The 22,342-nt window shown below is 53.6% G+C and overlaps 2 protein-coding genes across 4 annotated transcripts; both read right to left on the minus strand.

Moving 5' to 3' along the window:
- Positions 1-501: 501 nt before the first annotated feature.
- Positions 502-4,082, minus strand: PAQR7 (progestin and adipoQ receptor family member 7). Of its 3 annotated transcripts, none has more exons than XM_065857103.2 (3): positions 4,002-4,082; positions 2,680-2,840; positions 502-1,841 (listed from the first exon to the last, which is right to left on the minus strand). In XM_065857103.2, the coding sequence occupies exon 3, from the start codon at positions 1,800-1,802 to the stop codon at positions 762-764; it is 1,041 nt and encodes a 346-aa protein (XP_065713175.1). In that variant the 5' UTR covers positions 1,803-1,841; positions 2,680-2,840; positions 4,002-4,082; the 3' UTR covers positions 502-761. The 3 variants fall into 3 exon arrangements, with proteins under 3 accessions (XP_065713175.1, XP_065713176.1, XP_065713177.1); XM_065857104.2 differs by having other exon boundaries at positions 3,955-4,068; XM_065857105.2 differs by having other exon boundaries at positions 3,859-4,059.
- A 1,750-nt stretch (positions 4,083-5,832) lies between these two features.
- On the minus strand, positions 5,833-10,094 carry STMN1 (stathmin 1). Its single transcript, XM_065857106.2, has 5 exons — positions 10,008-10,094; positions 8,431-8,501; positions 7,561-7,733; positions 6,843-7,034; positions 5,833-6,538 (listed from the first exon to the last, which is right to left on the minus strand). Exons 2-5 carry the CDS (start codon positions 8,441-8,443, stop codon positions 6,470-6,472), a joined length of 447 nt encoding a protein of 148 aa, XP_065713178.1. The 5' UTR covers positions 8,444-8,501; positions 10,008-10,094; the 3' UTR covers positions 5,833-6,469.
- Between the last annotated feature and the right edge of the window lie 12,248 nt (positions 10,095-22,342).

Genomic DNA, 22,342 nt, shown 5'->3' on the forward strand with positions numbered 1-22,342 from the left:
GGCCGGTGCCAGAAGCTCCCGAGCTGCGGCAGAAATGCCAACAAGGGCCGAGGAACAGCACCTGCTGTGGGGGTTATAGGGAGAGCAGCACCACACACCTGGTTTTCCCCCCTCACAGGTGTTCTCTGTTCACCAAACACAACCCAATGCCCTCAGCCTTCTCTTTTCAAGCTGCAAGCCCAGCAGGTTCCTGCTCTGTGTTTTCAGGTGAAGGTTGTGCCCTTTAACCCGTGGCAGTCAACACAGCAGGGCCTGGGAAACAGCCCCAGCTGTCCCGAGGTACAAAGGTACCAGTTATTGCCCCTACATGGATAACTCCACAACTCCAAGTCACATAAAAAGGGGCCTGAACCGATATTAAATAAATACCCTTGTTTGTGTTTTATACAAGCTCACCTTGGTCTGTCTGTGGGTTACGTTCTGCCACCACTAACAGGACCAGGTGGCATCTCCTCACCTTTAGCTGTGAGACCCAGTAGCTTCCACAAAACCTTCCAGGGCTGCAGTGCTAACATTGTTTATTCAGACACGTGAATTAAACCAGTGTACCATGTCATAAATTTCAGCATTAGTTGCAGCTTGCTTAAAAAAGAAGCATAAAGAGCAGCTCTCACTTTCCATCCCTACAGAGAACGCTACCGAGTCACAGTTCACAAAGCATTTTGTTCCTCTTCTCCTCCAAATTAGCGGCCGGGTTCACACCAGCGTGTGGCTGCAGATCAACCGTTGGGGTGAGCTCACCTGCTTCTCCTTCAGGGCTTCTACTCCTCTTTGATGCTCAGCTTGTTCTTCACCCTGCGGGCCATGTAAGCGGCTGTGAGCACAGAGCAGGTGACAGTGAAGAGGCAAAGGACAGAGAAATTGTGAGCCAAATCACCCTGAAGAGCGGAATAGATGTGGCGCCTGGACTCGTAGTCCAACAACACCGCCTCAATCTGCGCCAGCGTGCACAGCACGAGGCACACGTGGAAAATCTGGTGGCTCTGCCCAAAGAAGTGACACTTCCCGGGGAGCCACTTCTCGGGGTAAGGGTGCGAGAAGAAGAAGGCACCGATGAGGAAAAAGAGCACCTGGCACTTGTGGTAGAGCAGGGCCGGGTCGGCGCGGTGGGCGGGCGGCGCGGTGAAGATGCGGTGGAGGACAGGGCTGATGTCCAGCGCGTACGCCAGCCCGGACGGCAGCTCCTGGCACAGCAGGCTCAGCAGGCGCGGGGACTGGTGGGAACGGTACTTGGCGTAGCAGGAGCCGGCGCAGGACAGCCAGGCCAGCAGCACGGCCAGCGGCATGTAGAACCCCTTCACCGTCTCGTGCCAGCTTGGCTCGATGGCGTAGTAATAGTGGCTCAAGGCGCTGCCGTACTGGTAAACGGCCACCCCAACGTAGTCCATGAAGAAGAAGCTGTAGTGCCAGAACTCGGATTTGGCCTGCAGAAGGTGAGCGAGGGTGCTGAATGTCAGGTAGGTGATGGACGCCACGATGATGATGAGGAGGGGCCGGGCGTGCAGGTCCTGCCCGAAATCCACGCGGTGCGAGAGCTGCTGGAAGCGCAGCAGCAGGACCAGCGCGGCCACCAGGTGGGTCCAGACGTTGATGGCCTCGTTGTGCTGCTGGAAAAGCGTGGAGAAGTAATAGCGCCAGGTCTGCCGCACGGGCCGGTAGCCGGTGTGGATGTAGGGCTTCCAGAAGACCTTGGGCACCTCAGAACTGCTGACGGTGGAGGGAGAGAGGGGGCCCAGCAGCTGAGGGAGCTGCCGCACGTTGAAGACCAGGCGGCTGAGCTTCTCCGTGACAACCGTTGCCATGATGCGGATGAACTCGGGGTCCCCGCTGCACAAAACAGCCTTTGAGACAGAAAGGAAGTTTTGCTGCAGGGTTTAATAGTGATTTGACCAAAAGGAAAGGAGGGGACAAAAAGGGGGGCAAAGGAGGAAATCAACAAGCAGGGGTTGCTTGAATGCTTTGTCTGTTGAGGATTTTTCCCTTTTTATTTAATTTTACATATCTTTGGACAATCATGCATGATGGGAAAGTGGCCTCACTACGGCTGAAATAAAAGAATCACCAGAAATAGTAATATGAAGCAGGTTGAAGGGAGATTTCAGAACCCGTGCCAGTGCACCCCGTGCTGCACAGGCACCAGACCGGAGGAGCACAGAGGACACGAGTATGGGGTTAATTGACACAATAATTAACATACCAGGGTGTATCAGTTCTGAGCTCAACCCTTCCCAGCAGTTTGGGAACTGCTAAACAAACTAAACATCCTAAATAAACTTTGTGCTCCAGGGGCAGCGCAGATTTTCCCCTTGTAAACTGTTTGCAGTATCTGTCCATACACATCAAAATGAGCCGCGTTCCCCACGCAGTGACACGAACGTAAATAACTGTGACGCCACTAACAGACACAACCTCTGTGTTTAGAGTCTTTACCAGCTTTTTTCAGCTCATTTTCCGTGTGGCTTTGCACAAAACTGACACAGCTCAAGCGGGTTCATCCTGTTGCATCACTGAGGCCCAGCAGCGTAATCTCTGTGAGCAAGCATTTCCATATTTACATTTTTGAAGCTGCTGTCCTTACCAAGATAACGGGAGCCTTGCGGGCTTGTTCTGCCTCTTCACAACAGCCTTAAATACACATTGAACAGAACGTGCTCAAAATGAGATTTCCCCCCGTTTTACCTGCTTTTGCTCAGACAAGTTCTGAAGGAAACAGCCCAACTTGGTCCAACTCCAGCGCCAATTTGCTCCTCAACTCCTGGCAAGTGCTGTCATCGCAGGGACAGCTCTTGGAAGGTTTGGGCACAGGAGCAGGTAGGTCTGTAACTGGTGCGTGCCCGAAGCTGAGGAGCAGAGATGCAGGTGAAAACAGGCTGTTTGCCGCTCAGTTTCCCTCTAGAACACCCTTTTCCCACCTCGCCTGGTTAAAAGGGGCCCCATATCAAATGAAAACAGTCTGGCTGGGGGCAGCACCTTGCACAGGGAAACCCTGACCCTGGCTCGGCCTCCTAAACCCTCCTGTAACACCGCAACGTGAAAACAATCGACTTCATAAACCTCTTCCGGACCCGCAGCTGCCAAGCTGAACTGAAACAGCCTCAAGAATGGCTGGGGAGAAGTGGGAAAAGGCACAACTTCACAGATTAAGCAATTGTGAGCAAAATTCAAGCTGCAGTTTGGAAGAAAACGCCACCCTTTTGATCCCAAAGGACTCCAGAGTGTGTGTGGCCCCATCACAGGTGCCAGAAAACAAACTCCTACAGGAACAGCACCCCTGGTTGTGCGCAGGGAGACGCTGTGGGCAGAGCAGCATTCAGAGCAGCAGGAACTGGGCAGGAAGGGGATGAGTGTTTGCTGCAGCTCCTCCAAAGCTTGTTGGAGCAGGACTTAACTTGCAAAGCTCTCGTAGCAATGAAGCAAGGCTCGGTAACGAACAGAGCACATCCTGTGCGGTGCTGGAAATCATTAATCTGGCTGCTGCTCTGAGTAACACCCTCCATGTACACACAAGATGTCAATAGCGCTGCCTCAAGGGCCTGTTATCGATGTCCTGGGGAGCACACATTTCTCAAGCAGCATCCATCCATCCTGCTGAATTTTTTAATGACACACTCAGCCCCCAGCTGTTTACATTCCCGTTTGCTCCCACGCACACATCACATTTCATCTTCTAAAGCACAAAAACATTTCTTTTAACGTGATCATTTTCTTCTCCGAGCTCCCAGTACATGTGAACTGAGCATTTTCGGTGCTGGGCTCCAGACCCCGCACCCGAGCAGCTTCTCCCTCCTCCCAGCAGCGCAGCGGCCCCAACCCTCCCCAAACCCGTTTCAGGGTAGCCAGGGCCCGTTTCCCCCCCACCTGGGAATTCGCTCCCCAGGAGACGGTTTCAGGCAGCTGGGTGCCGGGGTCGGCGGGGCCCCGGACGCTACCCTCCACTCCCCTCCCAGGACCCACCGGCAGCTCCTGCCGCCCCACGGCGACTCCCAACCCCGCCGAAGCACCTGCTGGACCGGCCGCAGCTCCCGCCGGACACCGAGGCCCTCTGGCCCGCACTCCGCCTCCGTGGCCCCGCCCCGCAAAACCACGCCCCCTCCGCTGCCCCCGCCCAACCAAACCACGCCCCGCTTCGCTGTCCCCACCCCCTCCACCGACCCCCGCCCAATTAAGCCACGCCCTGTCGCTGCCCCCGCCCCAAACCACGCCCCCCGCCGCCGCCGGCCACGCCCCCGAGCCGGCGGCTGTACCCCCGCATCGGGGAGCTTTTGTCTTTTAATGAATTGTACTTTTTCATTTCCACCCCAGCTTTCCCCACCAGAGACTCTTTATTATTTCCATTTTCCTGCCTCCACACCATCTCCATGTTGTTGTTTTTTCCCCCAACCACTGCCACTCTCTCACTATTTGCATCCCCCATCTCACTCCCATTCCCCCCCAGCAGCTCTCAGTGGAACTGGATTAAGCTCAGCCCCTGGGCACTGAGCTCAGCTTCACAGGCCGGCACAAGGAACAGAACTAAGGCACAATAAAGCCCAGAGCTGTGACAGCGCTGACAAGGCAAAACCGCACATTTAACATCTCTCTGTGCTCTTAACACCATTCAGGGTTTGGCAGCCCTGTCATCCCCTCAAGAAGAGGAGAGGAAAACCCACAGGTAGTATTTGGGATGCTTGGTTTTTTCTCAGCAGGTGAAAAAATGCATTAAAATGAAGAGCTGATTTTTTTTTGATTGCTAATTGTGCCCAATTTGTGTGTAGAACCTGCTCCAGCAATTCAACCTCCATTATATGGTCCCACGCAAGCACATTATGCAGGGTGGCAGCCTTGGGCTCCCAGTCCAGCTCTGTATTCCCTCCCCAGGCGGATCCTGACCCGCAGCCCTGTGCTCTCAGCTTACACAACACTGATATTTGCCACTAAAAACCCCAACAGGCACAGGTGCAACCTCTCTTACCTTAAATGACTAAGTATCCTAAGGCTTCTGAAAACCCTTCGGGCAGCAGATCCAGTCCTAGCCCTCCAGCATCAAGCCTGGCTTATCTCACTGTTCTTTTGTTCAAACAGTGCAATATCAGATTTTGGTTAAGTACAACTGATGCAATCACAAACAAAGCGTGACACATGAAAGTTCTGTAAGCTAAGGTTCCTTCTTCAGCCAGCCCAGAAGAAGAGTCAAGTAGTCCAGGACTCAATTAGCCCCTTAAAAAAAGCCTTAGCAGCTTCTCCACCCTTGGGATATGCAAATCTGTCACCTGGTCAGCACCAGATGTGGAGTTAATCTGAAATCAACCCCAGCAGCAAAACCAGAGGCAAAAGGGGGAAGAGACAGGACTGACTGTGCCCCATTGTGCCCATCAGTGTGTGTGATAAACACAAAACCTGAGGCTTTAAGTAATTAAAAACAAGATGAATGCCTATGGGTGTCCTTAGAGGAAGGGGTTTTGGTTTGGTTGGTTTTTAAGGTACCCAATGCAGTACAGCAACTCTGAGCCCCATCTATCTAAAAAGCATCTTTCCTCACAACACAAGTACAGTTGTAGCTATCCCACCCACCCCCCCAAAAAAAGAAACCCACCACCAAAAGAAAACACCCAAAACCCCACAAAGACACTAAATACATCTCATTGTAGGCAGGGGTTAATCTTCAGTTTAACCCCAGTGCCCCAACACACCTGCACAGAACCAAATCAAAACCAATTCTCAACCCCAACAGCATCTCCAGTCCCAGGTTCCTGCCTTGGGACCAACACACAAGTCCCCATTCAATAGCACGAGGCATCTTCTAGAAACCCTTACCGAAAAAACAAAAGGAAAAAAACCCCCTCACATCAGTCATGTGGTAACAAGGACTCGTTTATTGAAGTGTCAGCATCCAAAGGGAGGTGGTTCTGAACGCTTTCAGACAAAAACACACCAGCTGACAACTGCTGAGGTGTCAAAACAAAGCTCCGATTGTAAAATTAAGACAATGAGCACACTCTGGGGGAAAAAGCGGCCAGGCTGCTGCGGCCCCTTCCGCCCAGCAAACCTCGGCTAACCCATTTTGTTCCGCGTGTCATTTCTTCAGACGTAAGTCTCATAACAGCACTGTGCAGCTTTATTTAGTCACTCGGTTACAGCAGTATTTTAGCAGACTGGGATTTTTGACGTGTCACAGATATTCAGCATGGAACAGCGTACCACATATTCCTTTCACAAACAGAGCTGATACAGTACTAGCCACCAAACCCAGCAGCAAGCGCGCTGGAGTAGAAAAGGATGCAACAAGAAGATAGCACAACACTTTAGAAAAAGTGAAACATGTCAGGTCTCCCCTCTAGCCCCCAAAGAAAGTGTACAGTTTGGATCTAATTTTACAGTTCTACATCAGTTTCTAGAAACTTAAAAAAAAAAAAAATAACAAAAACCAAAACCACTGGCCAGTACAGTCTTTGGATATTTAGAGGTGGGGGAGAGAGTTGCCAGAATGAAATCAGTCGGTTTCGGCCTCACCGGGGTCTTTGCCTTCTTTGTTCTTTCGAACCTCTTCAATATGCTTGTCCTGTAAGACACGAGCGGGGACAACGTGAGCGCCCCGGCTCCCCTCCCACCCCACTCACACCGGAACCTGCCAAACTGGAGGATGGAGCTTTGTAAAACCAAGATGCTGCTCCACCTCCATCCTCTGCCCTGAGAGGAAGATTTTGGCAAAGTCTTTTGGAGATGTAATAATCCCCCAAGCTCACAGCACCACAGAACTCCCAGGATGTCCATCAATTCACAGCCCCCCCCTCATTCAGATTTATTCAGCCTGTTTTCACATGGATAATCTCTCCCCAAAAGGGGAACTGGGTTTCTACACCCACCTTCTCCCTCAAGCGCTCCAGTTTAGCGGCCATTTGTGCCTCACGGTTTTCTTTGTTCGCTTCCATTTTGTGGGTCAGCTTCTCCTCTGCCATTTTGCTGAAGTTGTTGTTCTCCTCAATGGCTTTCTGCAGCACCTCCTTTTCGTGCTCCCGCTTCTCAGCGAGCTGCTTCAAGACTTCTGCTTCGTGAGACTGAGAACACAGAAAACGCTTTGATCATAAAACAGACGAACTACAGAGACAGTTGAGTCGCTCATAACTCCAGAGAGAAGAGATTTGCTGCTGTTTCACTGGAGAACAGCACAAATTCACGATACAGGGCAAAGCTCCCTGGTGCCTCCTCCACCCACATAACCCAGATTTCACCATTAAAAACTACCAGGAATGTTAAGTTTCCATCAATACTTGCAAGTCTTAAACAGGGTTCTTCTGGAAAAAAAGAACATGGACCTTTATGTGAACAGCAACAGATCTTTCCTAGAAGATCCTTGCTTCTCAGAATGCACCAAATGTTTTTCAAGTGACCATTCAAGGTCACTTTGGGAACAAAGGTATGGCCTTGTAGACCGGAACAAAGGTTTGTAAGACCCCAGAGATCCCAAAATTCAATTAATATTCCATTTACCACAATGCAAACTGCTTGTCACAATTAAAAAACACACACGACTTGCACGGACTAGCTGAGCAGAGCTCACTTCACCTGCTGTTTCAATTTTACCTTGCGTCTCTCCTCTGCTGCTTCCAGCTTCTTCTGGATCTCTTCCAATGACACATCTCTCTTCTTTGGGGGAGAAAGAGGGAATTCCGGGGTTGCTTCTTTCGAGCGGGGACCGAGTATCAGCTCAAAGGCCTGCCCGGAGGCACGCTTCTCCAGTTCCTTCACTTGAATGTCTAGGAACACAGGAAAACAACCCAAACAAACTGTATTTTAAGCCAGAAACTGGCCTAGGTAAGTTGAACATTCAAAAATTCAGTGCCACTGAGCTCACTTTAGGACACAGCAGCTGAGCTGATGGTTTTGTTTCAAGCAGAAGCAGCCCCATTCAAACTACGCAATTGGCAATTTTGTTTGAAACTCCTCCTTGATGGCACATTTTATTTTAGTCTTTAATACCCAAGGTCACGAAGCACGTTTATCTGTACTTCAAATAAAAATTTAAATAATTTCTTTCTCCAATAACAAGCCAGAGGAGGAACTCAAGGCATTTGCCTAAAACCTGACAGAGCCGAGAGCTGAAGCCAGTTTTTCAAAGCAATCTGTAAGGCAGCGTTCTCGTTTCCAACACCTCAGCCCCGCGTGGTGTCAACGGCACCAGTTTTGATCGCCGAGCTGTCTGGATGACAGCTCCGCTAACGGAGCAGATGGCGTGCAGACGAGCTGCAGCCCATCTGCTCGCAGCCTCCTCGAGAGGCTTCTGCTGCCTTTGCACAAGCACTTGGTTTTAGCAGCTTCTCCAAAGCAGCCTAGAGATGGCAGGAAAGCACGGCGACGACATTTTATTTTACTATATTATATTTTAAATTATTTCTGAGGAAATTAAAAGAAAAAACACACACACAAGATCACTTACAACATAATACTACATACCAGAAGTAGCCATGACCAAGACAAAATTACTCCAGAAGCCAAGTCTGTGATAACTTCAATCAGATGGATTCCTAGATAACAAAGAGACATGACTCTGAACAGTAAGTACATCGATTTCATTTCTTCTAGCTCCTAATAAAAAATGGCTCAGCATAACTAGAGCTGCTGAACAAAGGACAGTCAGGCAGATCATGGCAGTCAGTAATTCCAGCCAGTCTGTGGGGCTGAGGCTGATCTACATTGCTGTGAACAGCTGAGATATTTCAACTATTGGCATTGCAGAATCTGTATGTACAACTGCACAGCCAGGCATTTTCAGTCTGTTTTACTCCACGGTAATTAAGGCAGGCAAACAAAGACTCCTATTTTACCGTTATCTCAGCAGCATACAGCGCTATGGATATTTCACTAACATCGCACAGAGCAGATGCTCTGTGAATTAAAATACAACGCATAACAGGGCAGCACAGCCAGGGCTCCTGCTGCTACCAAAGGATCTCAAATGTGCGCATCGAGCTCATTTAAAATTCCGTTTTATCTGCGCAGCTGAAGACAGATGCCGCACATCACGACAGACAGGGAGCACGCACAGCGCCCAGCGCCCGTTGTTATAAAGGCAGGTAATAAAAAGAGCCACAAAAGGCTCTAAAGGATCCCAAAAGGAGCGGTTTTTTCCTCCCGGTTTTAAGCCGACGACGCAGCGGACGGCGCTAAGACCGCGCACCCACCCGACCCCCAGCGGTACCGCCCCTCCCCGCCGCCAGCCAATCGGCGCCGAGGCTGCCGCCCGGCCGACCACAGGCCCCGCCCCCGCCCCGCACGCGCCTTCCTGACCGCACCGAATTCAAACCGCCGGGGAGGGAGCGAGAGCGCGCGCGCCAGCCCGCGCGCGGGGGGCTCGAGGGAGGGCGGGGCCAACGGTAACATCCGGGCACCTGCCGCCCCCCGCCGCAGGTGCGGGCCCCCGCCGCTCCCTCGGGGTGACGGGAGGGACACGGGGGGACCCCCGCATCCCACTGCCACCGAGCGGGGCTCAACCGCGGGTCCCCGAGCTCGATGGCGTCGGGGCGCGGCCGCCCGGGCGCCGCCCCTTCGCCACTAACAATGGCGGGGTCCTGTCAGGGAGGGGAGGGGGCGCCGCTGCCGCCAGCAAGGCGTCGCCCCTCACAGAGCGTCGCCCCTCACAGAGCGGCTCCCAGGACAATGGACACCCCGTTCTCCATCACGACTGCGGGGTCTGGGGACGTCCCCCCTCCCATTGTCTCCCGCAGCCCCTTCCCTTTGTCACCGCGACGCCTGAAAAGCGGGCGGGGACGCGACCCCCGCGAGTAGGGACAAAAAGGACAAGCGCAGGGCCCCCTCCCCAACCCCCGCCAAATGGCTGCAGACCCCTCAACGGCCTCTTTCGCCTTGACACCCGCCCTCAAACCGCGTCCGTTGCGGCACAACCGCCCACCTCACGGAGCGCCGGACCCTCCGTGGACCACCGTCCTCCTTATCTACATCGGAAGGGCCGCGGACGCTCAACCACCCCCGCCCCGGGAAGGCCCGCAGCCCCGGCACCGCCGCGCACACACCTGCCCGCTCCGCCGCTCCGGTCACACTCCGCTCCCGCCCGCCCCGCCGCGCACAAAAGCGCCAAACAATGGCACGTGACCCGCCCCGCCCCGCCCCCATTGGCCGAGCGCGTCGGCACGTGCCGCCCGCCACGGGGGGGGAGGGCGGAGCCCGCGGGGAGCGCGAGGCGGGGGGCGCGGGCGCCCCCTCCCCTTCCCCCGCTGCATGCCGGGAGCTGTAGTTCCCCACGGGCGGGCGGGGGCGGCGGGAGGCGGCGACCCCCGGGGCCCGCCGGGGCTGCGGTGCAGGCTGCGGCGCTTTGCCGCGACGCCCCTCGCCTCCGCGGGCCGCCCCGGGGTCGTGCGACCTCCCGCTGGGCTCTCGGCCCGCTCCCGGAGGACGGCGGGACTCCCTTTGTCTGCCGCCCCGGTGGTGGGGAGGAGCGGGGCCCCGGGCGGCCTCGGTTGGTCACCGGTTCCCTCAGGGGTGTTTGGCAGGAGCCGAGGCGTGGTTGGCGTGGTTGCTCAAGGGCAGAGTCACCTGGGGGCCGTGGTCACTTTCCTCAAGACCTTGGTCACCTCAGAGCCATTGTCACCTTCCTCACAGCCCTGGTCACCTCAGAGTCGTGGTCACCTCAAGGCACCTGCCTTAGGGCCCCCTCGGTCACCACTCTCACGGCCCTTGGTCACCTCAGAGCCATTGTCACCTTCCTCAGGGCCCCTGGTCACCTCAGAGTCATGGTCACCTCAAGGCACCTGCCTTAGGGCCAGCACAGTCACCTACTTCAGAGCCCTTGGTCACCTGAGGACCATTGTCACCTTCCTCACAGCCCCTGGTCACCTCAGAGCCGTTGTCACCTTCCTCAGGGCCTCAGGTCACCTCAGGACCATGGTCACCTCAAGGCCACGGCCACCTACCTTAGGGCCAGCTCAGTCACCTACCTCAGAGTCCCTGGTCACCCTGGGGCCATGGTCACCTCAAGGCCATGGGCACCTGCCTTGGGGCCACCACAGTCACCTACCTCAGAGCCCTTGGTCACCTCAGGGCCATGGTCATCACCACTTACCTTGGGGCCACGGTCACCTCGGGGCCACAGTCACCTCCCTGAGGACACAGTCACCTCCAGGCTGGCCGTCTCAGAGCCACAATAACATCAAGGCTTGTGGTCACCATCAAGACGCCCACCACGTTCCTTTGGTCACCTCAGCGTCACAGGCCAACCCCGCAGCGGATCTGTGGGTCTGACACATGGCCCCACAGCCCCTGGCAGCGCGTTTTGGGGGACAGCCACCCTGTCCTTTGGGGTGACACCTGCCAGCCAAAGCGGGTCCAGAAAAGCCATTGTTCATACAGATTCCATACATATATAATGGCCATGCAAACAACTTGTCCTTGTCCTGCGGGCTGCACTGTGAGCGCGTCTCTTCCCAAGTGTAGATAAGTGATTAGCCCACAAATGTGCTTTAAACGAACCGGCTGCATTTCCACGTGTTCCGTGCAAACGACTCCTGTGCGATTCCAGGGGCAGTTTCTGTGCTGCAGTCACTCGGGTGACACCAGGAACCAACACACACAAAAGGCAGGTGGCCGGAGAACAGCACGAATGAAGATGATGATGAAGATCCGCACAGCAGCCTCAGCATCCTAAATACCAAAAAAAAGGACCCACGCTCTTAAAAACAAGGATTTAAACCCCCCCCAAAAAAACCACCCTACCTTGAGGAAGGTTAATATTGTGACAGAAACGCATAAAGCTTTCAAAACAGAGATTATTTTAAACACTTGCCCTGTTTTTTGCTGATCTGACGTCTATTTCCATGGAAACCACATCCAGCCACCGAGCCGCTGGAACTGGGAGAGGTTTCTCTGGGCGTTGGAAGAGCCATTTTCCAGCAGAACCTTGTTGTGGATTTGAAGGGGTTTCAGGTTCAAAATAGTTTGTTTGCTTGGTCCCTCGGGGTCAGGACTGGGGCGTCCGGGTGGTTTCTGGCTCAATAACAGCGGGATATGCACAGATATCACATACAACACACATTTTTAAATAAAACATCTTGAGCGCTTGGATGAAATGCCATTAAATGTCGCTAGAAGACAAAGCAGCCAAGACACCATGCCACCAGCCTGTGTTTTACATGATCATTTATTAATTAGCACCCGTGTCGAACAACAGTGTGTTGGATGCTTTAATATTAATGTTTCTTAGTAAAATCAATGGGCTTATCCTGGGATGATCTTGGGGTTTCCCAGAGGAAATGAGGCTTCCTGGGCTTGGGGCTTTGTGTTTGGCACCAGTATCAGTCCTCACCCCCGGAGAGACGATGGTGGTGAAATATCCTTTATCGCTTTTGAAGAGGGGGCGTGGGCTGAGATAAAACTACGAGACATTGAGGGGCTGTTGTCAGCGCTTCCCATCGTGTTCCCTGGGCTTCCCAGCACCTGCAACAACTGGTTCCCATCTAAACCAAAATCTCTGAGTATTATTGTGATACAAAGACAAACAACAGCTGGAAGCGCAACGCAGACCATCTCATTTTTGGCTCCGTTGCACAAGCGGGTTTATTTTTGGGATGTTTTATAAAATTCCTGTATTTATGTGGCGTTTATTTTTGCCGGATCTCAAGGAGTCTATGAAAAGCTTTGATTTGATTTGCATTTGATTCGTGTTTATCAACACATTGACTGCGATTCTAAGCAGACGGGCAGTGCGTGGCTTTGTCTTCTGGATTCCTCATCACCAACAAAAGCCTTTTCCCACTCCAACTATTTAGCCCCAAAACAGCATTTGAGATGGAAAATACCATTTCAAGCCCAAATCGAACCACATCAGCCCGATGAATTTGTGCATCTTGAGGACAATAAAGGATCACAGCGGAAAGAGAAAGGAGAAAACAATTGCTATAAATTAGGAATATGACTTGTTCTAGGGGTTGGTGGCTTATGGTGCCTCCGATCTGGTGATAAATGCACCCACTTAAAGCCGTCGCCCTCATGGGATTTACACTCGGGGGCTCAAACCACGAAGCCCCTCGGGTCGGGGTCTCATCAGGAGGGCCCCCGGTGTGTGTGAATTTAGGACGCGACGTGATCGGCTTTAGTGGGAAGATGAAAGCGTCGCCTCCGACGCGCCTATCAAAACATCCCACGACGAGACTGACACAATTAGGTGACAACTCAGCCCACGGCGGCTCTTTTAACTTGCAAAAATATTTAATCTCCAATAAGGAAATGTGCTTTCTGAGTATAAAATTGCCACCCTTAAGCGCTCATGGTGGATGGTCTGACATTTGTTAAGCAGAGAGTGGTTTAAAGCACCTTTTTAAAGGAACATTAGCAAGTATTTGCTGAGACTGGTTACAGCCACCATGCTAGCAAAGTTCATTTTAAAACTAGAAATCCCATATAGTATTTGACCTGAGTCAACCAGTTTAACAGATTTAATAAATAACCTGCTAGAGGAGATGGTATTTTGAAAGAAACTTGCACTCAGAAGTAGAACGGCTACAATATTCCTTTTTATCCGTGTTTCGCAGTCCTTGTATTGACCTCCATGGGATTTTTCTCTACCCTGCAGCTTCCCCACCTCCACGCTGCTTGTCCTGATCACTCAGAATCGCAGAATGGACTGGGTTGGAAAAGCCCTCAGAGCTCATCCAGTCCAACCCTTGGTCCAACTCCAGTCCGTTCACCAGATCATGGCACTCAGTGCCATGGCCAATCTCAGTTTACAAACCTCCAGGGCCGGTGAGTCCAGCACCTCCCTGGGCAGCCATTCCAATGCTGACCACTCTCTCTGCACAGAATTGCTTTCTCATCTCCAGCCTCAATTTCCCCTGGCAGAGTCGAAGCCCCTGCCCCCTTGTCCTATTGCTGAGTGCCTGGGAGAAGAGCCCAATCCCCCCTGGCTAGAACTGCCCTTCAGGTCGTTCTAGAGAGTGCTGAGCTCACCTCTGAGCCTCCTCTGCTCCAGACTGAACAAGCCCAGCTCCCTCAGCCTCTCCCCATAGGGCTTGTGCTCAAGTCCCTTCCCCAGTCTTGTTGCTCTTCTCTGGACCCGCTCCAGCACTTCAATCTCTTTCCTGAGCTGAGGGGCCCAGAACTGAACACAATACTCAGGTGTGATTTGCTGCTCCTGACAAAGGTCTCGCCAGAAAAATGAGCGGCTGCAAAGGCCTCGCTGATCTTCAGGTAAAAACACATTTGAATTGACACACAGCCGAGGAGCCCATGGAAATCCAGAACAAAATGACTTGCGGGGAGTGTCTCCCTCACAGTGAAATCTCTTCCACAGGCAAGAAATGTTTAAGGTAATAGATATTTATTTATGGGGGTGTTTAGCTGGCACTCTGTTTACGCTGAAAAACACCATTAAGAAAATGTTCCCCTCGGAACAAATTTGCACTTGCTAATGTGCTATTGGAAACTATTTAATTGTTTTAAAATCAGTGTTGGGCTTCTTCTGCTCATTCAGTTTCTGAGAAATTCGCTCAAACTCACCTAATTCCTCCATAAAATGACCCAAGTAAAAGCACTCACCGCGGATGGTGAAACCCTGAAATGCCACACTTGCCTCTTCAAATGCAGCCATAGCGCTGCACTGCATGGTATCGAAATACTACGGAGATACGGGCTGACGAGGCTTTAGAGTAGAAAAATAATATAAGCTTCTCATGAACTACACACAAAAGCCCCACAAAAAATCCTCCAAGGCACTGAAATGGCGACAGACCCTAAAATAACATCAGTGGCTGCAGCCGGGATGCTGAGCGAGATCTGGTCTGGCTCCTAAATCCTGGGCTCTGCTTCGCTTCACCCTGAGGGAGGAACCGCAGGATCCCTCCGCAGCCGGCTGGTCGATCTACTGATCTGGTTTTAATTGTTTTTTCCCTGAGAAAATGAGGTTTTACACGATCCAGCTGCTTCTGTGCCCTGTCTCTCCCAGCTTTACCCTCTGGCAAACATGGAGAAGAGCTCAGCGACACGAATTCCATGAGTTTCTGGAGAACAGGTGGCTGGGGAGAGGCAGGAATGGGGCTTCAACACAAGCCCGACTATTATTAGAGCCTTCAACCGAGGGAGCAACCACAAACACCTCTGCAGCGATGGGGAGCGACGGACACAGACAGACAGACGCACAGACACCAAGTCTTTGTTAGCAGCGAGAGATGAGCCAAGGCCTCTTTGATTAAGCAGTTCTCAATGTATAGGTTTACAGATAAAGGTCTGGACCAAGAGGTTAGGCAGGATGGGTTTTTTCAATAAAAGATGTTGTTCCAAACACACCACACTTGTGTTGTGACTGTTTCCCGTGTATATCTTGTGGGAGCTGTTCTGACCCATTCATTCACAGCCCCAACATTCACACATCGTGCATACGGAGGTGGATTTCTGACCCGAGATTCATTCTCGCTGGCCTCACCATCACTCCTTACACTCATTAAAACATATTTCTGTACACCCTGCCCAAGGCCATTCAGCTGGAGCCGCACGTCCTGCCGTGCCCACACTGTTCCAGAGCTGGGCGCCCTCTCCATGGCACCAGCAGAGCCCCCGAGATGCTGAAGAGTGGTGGGAATCATAGAATCACAGAATCATTTTGGTTGGGAAAGAGCCTCAAGATCGAGTCCAACCATAACCCGGCACTGCCCCATGTCCTGAGAACCTCATGTCCGTCTGTCCAGCCCTCCAGGGATGGTGACTCCAGCACTGCCCTGGGCAGCCTGTTCCAATGCCCCACAGCCCTTTGGGGAAGAAATTGTTCCCAGATCCAACCTCAACCTCCCCTGGTGCAACTTGAGGCCGTTTCCTCTGCTCCTGGCGCTTGTTCCTGGGAGCAGAGCCCGACCCCCCTGGCTCCAAGCTCCTTTCAGGCAGTTCAGAGATCAGAAGGTCTCCCCTCAGCTCCTGTTCTCCAGCTGAACCCCCCAGCTCCCTCAGCTGCTCCATCACACTTGTGCTCCAGCCCCTCACCAGCTCCGTTCCCTCCTCTCAACTCGCTCCAGCACCTCAAGCTCTTTCTTGTCCTGAGTGGCCCAAAATTGACTCCAGATTTGAGGTTTGGCCTCCCCAGTGCCCAGCACAGGGGACAGTGATGTTGCGCCCTCCTGGGAGCCCAATGTAAGGTCACATTTACGTGGATGCCGGTTGCCACTTCCCCTGCGTCCAGAAATGCACAATGAAAGCAGGTCCGGGGGTCTCCTCGCTTTGCTTTCCCCCCACTTAGCTGGGAACCCTCAAACCCATTTCTCTTCATTCTCGCTGCTTCTTTCCTTTCCTGCTCCCAAAAGGAATCTGCAAATTTGCATTTCCCATATGGAGCACTGAGAGCTTTGCTGTCCAAGGGAGGCTCTAAACAACTCAGGGCTGCACCGCCCGGCGACAGCGAGGGCTGCGAGAGGAGCACGAAAAGGGGGCGCGTGGCTGTTTGTTTGGTTCGGTGGGGATGCACTAATTATATTTCGAAAGCGTCACAGTCGGCCATTCCAGCTGGGACGGAGTGAAGGGGACGGTGGGATTTTGGCATGGAATAGCAACGCATAGGGAAGCCATAAAATATTCAACAGCCGTGGAAGATTCCAGCAAAGACATTCGCTTTGGCTCTTTGCAAATGAAGCGGGGTGAGGGGAGGAAAGCTGGGTATAGCGCTAATTATCCCCCAGTTCTTAATTAGTTTCTTGAATTTAAAATATGGATTCAGGGCTACCAGCATCTCCACAAGCCTATTGTGCTATTAATACTTCCCTGGCGTGATATGGTTAAAAATACTCCCACCCTTTCAAGACAAAATGTAGGTTGGAAGTGTCAGGATGGGAGGAGTTCGGGGCTGGAAATCCTCTTAAAGGAAAAGCCTTCCCCCCTTCAAATAAACCATATGAATGTGCTTGTGACAGAGCCCGGAATGAGCCTGTTCCCACTAAAATCTGATAGAATATAACGCTCAAACTGGGGCCGTTTGCTGCCAAAGCCGTGAGGGGGAATTTGGCCTAAAAAGCAGGATTTTGAAGCATCCCCCGCCTCCTTGCATCCACCCTCAGGTACGGGGAGCCCGACCTGCCCCATGCAACAGCCGCAGCTCCTTATCCCGCGGCCATATCTATAGGTGCTGCATATAGATATCGATCTGTCAGAATAAAGCCGAGGCAACAAGCCTGGTTTGTGGTGTTGGTTTTTACGGCTCCTTTCAACTGCTGGACAAGGAGATCCAGACCTATCCTTTCACACTTTAGACGAGAAGCGTTTTCCCTCCCATCTCCACCGCAAATTCTGCATCAAAACGGGTTAATTCCTGCCCATCCTCACCCCTGCAATCGCTCGGCAGCACCAGCACAGAGACAAAACCTGCACCAAACGTTTGCTCGGTGCTGTTTGATCCCTTTTTCCCCACTAATTTGAGTTCATCATAGATCTATATATATATATTTAAAGAAAGGATCAGACACATCCACTGCAGCTGTGAGAACAGGCAGACAAAGCCAGCCTTTCTGGAGGAAAAACACGGCTCTCTTTCATGCAATAAACCAGCAAACCGCTAAAATCAATACCCGGAGACACACGCTTATGTTTCCATTGCCAACTAAGTGCTTTGTTTTAATTAAAAACAATTTAAAAATCAAAAAACAAACCCCACACACCTACAGAAAACCCCCAACCCAGGCCCTGCGTGATAAACGTCGTTAGATAGGCGCTACCAATGTGAGGAGATGAAGGAATCCTGAAGCTGGTGGGTTGGGGTGTCCGGTGTCACCGTGTCACCCGGGGAGGGGTGACAGTCTCAGCACATCCCCACGGCCCAATCTGGGGTGAAGCCGCAAACCAAAGGGTTTTAAAACAGAGGATTTGGGGTCCCCCGCTCTCCCCCACGAGCCGAGCTCAGCCTGGCCTTCCTAAATTGGGGGAAATCCTGATGTTCACAAAATAACATCCTTCAAATCTGTGTCAAGGGCTTTCAAGGGTGAGCCTGGAACTAGAGAGGCTCACGCAGTTTCTTGTGTCTGCCAGCGCCTCAGTTTCACTTCTCGGTCCTTTTTCTCCCATTTTTACCCAAGAATCTTCTCCAGGGTCAGCAAGAGCTCCAGCCTGAAATGGGGCTGGTGCTGCGGAGTGGAAACCGCCATAAAAACCCAGATGTGCTCTCAAAACACCCTGGACGGTGCCATCTGAGGGAACAGGAGCTCTCTGGGCATTTTGGAGGTGGGGGAGCTCCAGGAGCATCCCAGCCCCGCAGCATCGCACCGCGACAACGGCAAACGTGTCCTGAGCCGGATCCCGAGGGTTCGACACCCAGCAGAGCCCCCATCCTGCCCCAAACCCAGCACGGGAGGAACTGGGGCTGGGGGAGGTCATGGGAGAATCACAGAATCATTTTGGTTGGAAAAGACTCAATATCGAGTCCACCCATTCCCCCACCCCAGCACCGCCCCATGCCCTGAGAACCTCACGTCCGTCTGTCCAACCCTCCAGGGATGGTGACTCCAGCACTGCCCTGTTCCAATGCCCCACAGCCCTTTGGGGAAGGAATTGTCCCCAAGATCCAACCCAAACCTAAACAACAAAGTTAAGCTGAATCCCTCGTGACCACGAGCATCCGGGGTTTGCAGCTCGAGGCAGCCTGGGAGCCAACGCATCTGGTGATAACGATTCGCTTCGGAGATTAAGGAACTCGATTTTAATTCGGAATTTCATGCAGAGCGAAGCTTTGATTCGCCCATAGGAAAATCAACGTAAAATCAAGCACATACTCACCAAGCAGAGGGATGTGAGGAGCTCTGCTCAGGCTGGTTTTGGGGTCGGTACCGGCTCCTCTGCCAGAGCTCCTGCCCTTCTCACCGGGCTCAGCTTGCAGGGCCGCAAACCTCCACGAGCTGTTGTGAACACAGCCCTTACTATTTTCCTTAAAAATACAAGAAAAAAGGAGAAAAAACCACCACAACAGTCTTATGGTAATTACACGGAGGTTTTAACACGTCTCAATTTGCATTAATTAAATCAACGGGGAAGCTACAATTGAGGAAATGAGTGGGGTTTTTCCTCTAAGCGCTGGCACCGGGAACTCCAGTTTGGTGCTGGTTTGTGTGCTGGGATGGGGAGGGATGGGCTGGGAGGGGGATGATGAGAAGGAGACTCTCAGCTCCGAGATATTGAGATCTCCAAGCGGGGTCTGTGCTGACACTGTCAGATTTTGGTCCCGAGAGGGGAAAAGCTTTGAAGCCGAAGCGGTCGGGGAGCGGAGATAAAGCCGTGGGTAAGAGGAATGCGTGTGTCCTCACCCCGGCCGTGCTGCCAGCACAGCTGTGAGGGGAATATCAATGGGCAGCTTTTGTATTTTTTGTTTTATTTTTAAAGCTACCGCCTTGGATCTATGGCTGGAAGTGAATTTCCAAGGCAGAACATTCCCAGGCAGGGGACCTGCGGGTGGGTGCCCCGGGTGCCGACCCCCCCAGGTAACACCCTGGGTTTCCTCCCCACGTCCCTGAGAAGCAAAATCCCTCCGTGGATAAAACACGGGGGGGTTACAGATACAAACCCGGCTGGTTCATGCGCAAACCCAAACCTGTGAGGACATGGTGGTCAAGCGCTGGGTTGTTGCAGATGGCACACGGGGTAACCCTGATCTCCTGCTTTATGTCAGAAAACCTTCCAGCCTGACACAGCCAGGGACCTGGGGGGTTCAGCTGGAGAACAGGAGCTGAGGGGAGACCTTCTGATCTCTGAACTGCCTGAAAGGAGCTTGGAGCCAGGGGGGTCGGGCTCTGCTCCCCAGGAACAAGCGCCAGGAGCAGAGGAAACGGCCTCAAGTTGCGCCAGGGGAGGTTGAGGTTGGATTTAGGAACAATTTCTTCCCCAGAGGGCTGTGGGGCATTGGAACAGGCTGCCCAGGGCAGTGCTGGAGTCACCATCCCTGGAGGGCTGGACAGACGGACATGAGGTTCTCAGGACATGGGGCAGTGCTGGGGTGGGGGAACGGGTGGACTCGATGATCTTGAGGGGCTTTTCCAACCAACATGGTTCTATGCGATGGGGATCGGGAGGAAAGCGCTTGCAAGGGAAGCCTGGCTGCAGAGGTGGCTCCGCGCTGGGTTTTTAAAGCAGATGAAGTGAGCCAGTGAAGTAGGAAAGTGTTTGGTGAGGGGTCCTGCACCACCAGATCACACAGAGGAGCAGAGAGGGGCTGATGGAGCCGCGGAAAGGGGCGTCTGTCCTGCTTGAGTGACCCCAGGGCTTTTCTGAACTCTCTTCTTTCCTCCAGCAGGATTCTCCTCCAGAGATGCGAATTTGGAACGTGGTCCTGGGCACAGATGCTGGCTCGAGAGGGGAGCAAAGGGACAAAGGACATCTGTCCACTCACCCTATCCCCCAGGCCGGCCGTCACTGCGGACGGTAATAAGCGTTTCTCTGTGAACCGAAGGGTTAACGAATGTCAGAAGCACAGTTGATTCCTGCCACCCCCTTCCTGAAAGCCTTTACATAAGAGTCTTGCAGAATTTATAGCCTGGCTCAGCTGTGCGGCGCCGGAGCCGCCACCAGGCTGCTGCTTCCCTCGAGCTGCCAGCGCGGATCCCGGCTGAGCTAATTCGGGGAGGAAAATGGGATTTGATTTCTGCACCCGTCACTGTCTCTCACTGTTACAACAGGACCTGACGGGCTCTGCTCCCCACGGCCCCCCCACACGATTCGTCGACCTTGAACGTCCCCCACCCGCGCTCAGCGTCGGCGCAGGGTGGGCCTGAGGCTGTCACAGCCCAGCCTGCTCCCAGGGCCAGAGGTGGCGGTTTAGGTGTAAAGTCATTACCAAAAAAAAATAGCTGGAAGCCTCAAAAGCACCGAGGTCTTGTGGTTCTGTTCGCATCAGTCCTTTGTGTCACCGGGGGGAGGCGTTGATGTGGGCAGATGTCCCCTCTGCTGCTGCCCAGCCCTGGAGCATCCCCAGGACTCGCCCTGGGCTCAAAGGGTCCAGGGGCCACCCGTGATGCGAGGACGTGGCTGTCACAGTGACAAACAACTCCAGCGGAGTGAGATGATGCGGCTTTTCCATTCCTCTTTCATCCCCTGGGGAAAGGGCTTTGCTGGTGCTCCTGTCACCCGCTGTCACCACCCAAACCCCGCTCCCTTCAGGCTCGGTACCCGGGAAACCCTGCAGCAGCTTCTCCGCGCGATGGCAGGAGGGGGAGCACGGCCAGGGCTGCTGCTGCCGTCCCCCGGGTGTCCCCAGCAGGAATGCATCCCGGTGGCACCGGGGACAATGCGAAAGCAGATGGTTTGCCCAGAGCACGGATGTCACAGCAGCTGCTGAGGCAGCGTGTCCAGGGTTGCCTGGGGAGGGTCTCTGGTGCGGTAAATCCGTGCAGCTCCGCCGGCTTCAGCCCTTCTTCGGGATGGCTGAGGATTGGACCCCCCGTAAGGAGCTTCCCTTACTCTGCGGTCCCTGGTGTTCCCCAGGAAGGTGCTGGAGGTTCTTCCAAAGTCTCTGGTTCCCAGTGCCCACGTGTGCCTGTCCTTCATGCATTGTCCTTCATGCTGCAGAACCAGGCTGGGCCGTCTCCCCCCCGTCCCTGGGCTGGTCCCAGTCCCCGTTCACATCCCTGCGCCGCCGGGGTGCTCAGTGGTGCTTCCAGCCAGACCCCCATTTCAAACCAGGCAGAGCCCCGCAGCCCCCGGTGCAGAACTACAGCTCCCAGCAGCCCCGAGACTGGGGAACCACAACTCCCAGTACACCCCGAGCCCGGGACTACACCTCCCAGTATGCGCTGGGTGTCTGGACTACACCTCCCAGTATCCCCAGCTGAACTACAGATCCCAGTGCTTCCCAGTGCTTCCCAGTGCCCACAGAGCTCCCTCCAGTGCTCCCAGTTACCATCGCAGCTTCCAGTACCCGTGAGCTCCCAGTACCCCCCAGCTCCCAGTGCTGCCCGCAGCTCTCAGTGCTCCCCAAGAGCTCCCAGTGCCGCCCCCCAGTTCCTCCTGTGTCTCCCAGTGCCCCTCCCAAGCTCCAGTGCACAATCACAGCTCCTGGTGTCTTCAGCAGAGCTGCGGTACCCAGTGCCACCAGTGCAAAACCACAGCTCCCAGTGTCCCCAGTGCCACACGCGGCTCCCAGTGTCCCTAATGCCACGTGCAGCTCCCAGTGTCCCCAGTACCACACGCAGCTTCCAGTGTCCCCAATGCCACATGCAGCTCCCAGTCCCACCAGTGCCACATGCAGTTCCCAGTCCCACCAGTGCAAAACCACAGCTCCCAGTGTTCCCAGTGCCACATGCAGCTCCCAGTCCCACCAGTGCAAAACCACAGCTCCCAGTGTCCCCAGTGCAGGACACAATCCCAGTCCCCCCATTGCAGCCCATAGGCAGCACCCTGACCCTGG

The sequence above is a fragment of the Patagioenas fasciata genome, chromosome 25, assembly GCF_037038585.1.
Source record: "Patagioenas fasciata isolate bPatFas1 chromosome 25, bPatFas1.hap1, whole genome shotgun sequence".
Classification (NCBI taxonomy): Eukaryota; Metazoa; Chordata; class Aves; order Columbiformes; family Columbidae; genus Patagioenas; species Patagioenas fasciata.

What these genes read in the sequence shown, in the direction of transcription:
- PAQR7 (XM_065857103.2), bottom strand. Translation starts at nt 1,802, where the DNA reads ATGGCAACGGTTGTCACGGAGAAGCTCAGCCGCCTGGTCTTCAACGTG.
- STMN1 (XM_065857106.2), bottom strand. An exon ending in CAGCAGAGGAGAGACGCAAG is followed by an intron (nt 7,035 to 7,560) that starts GTAAAATTGAAA and finishes CTGTGTTCTCAG; the next exon opens with TCTCACGAAGCAGAAGTCTT. An exon ending in TGGAGCGCTTGAGGGAGAAG is followed by an intron (nt 6,539 to 6,842) that starts GTGGGTGTAGAA and finishes CGTGTCTTACAG; the next exon opens with GACAAGCATATTGAAGAGGT.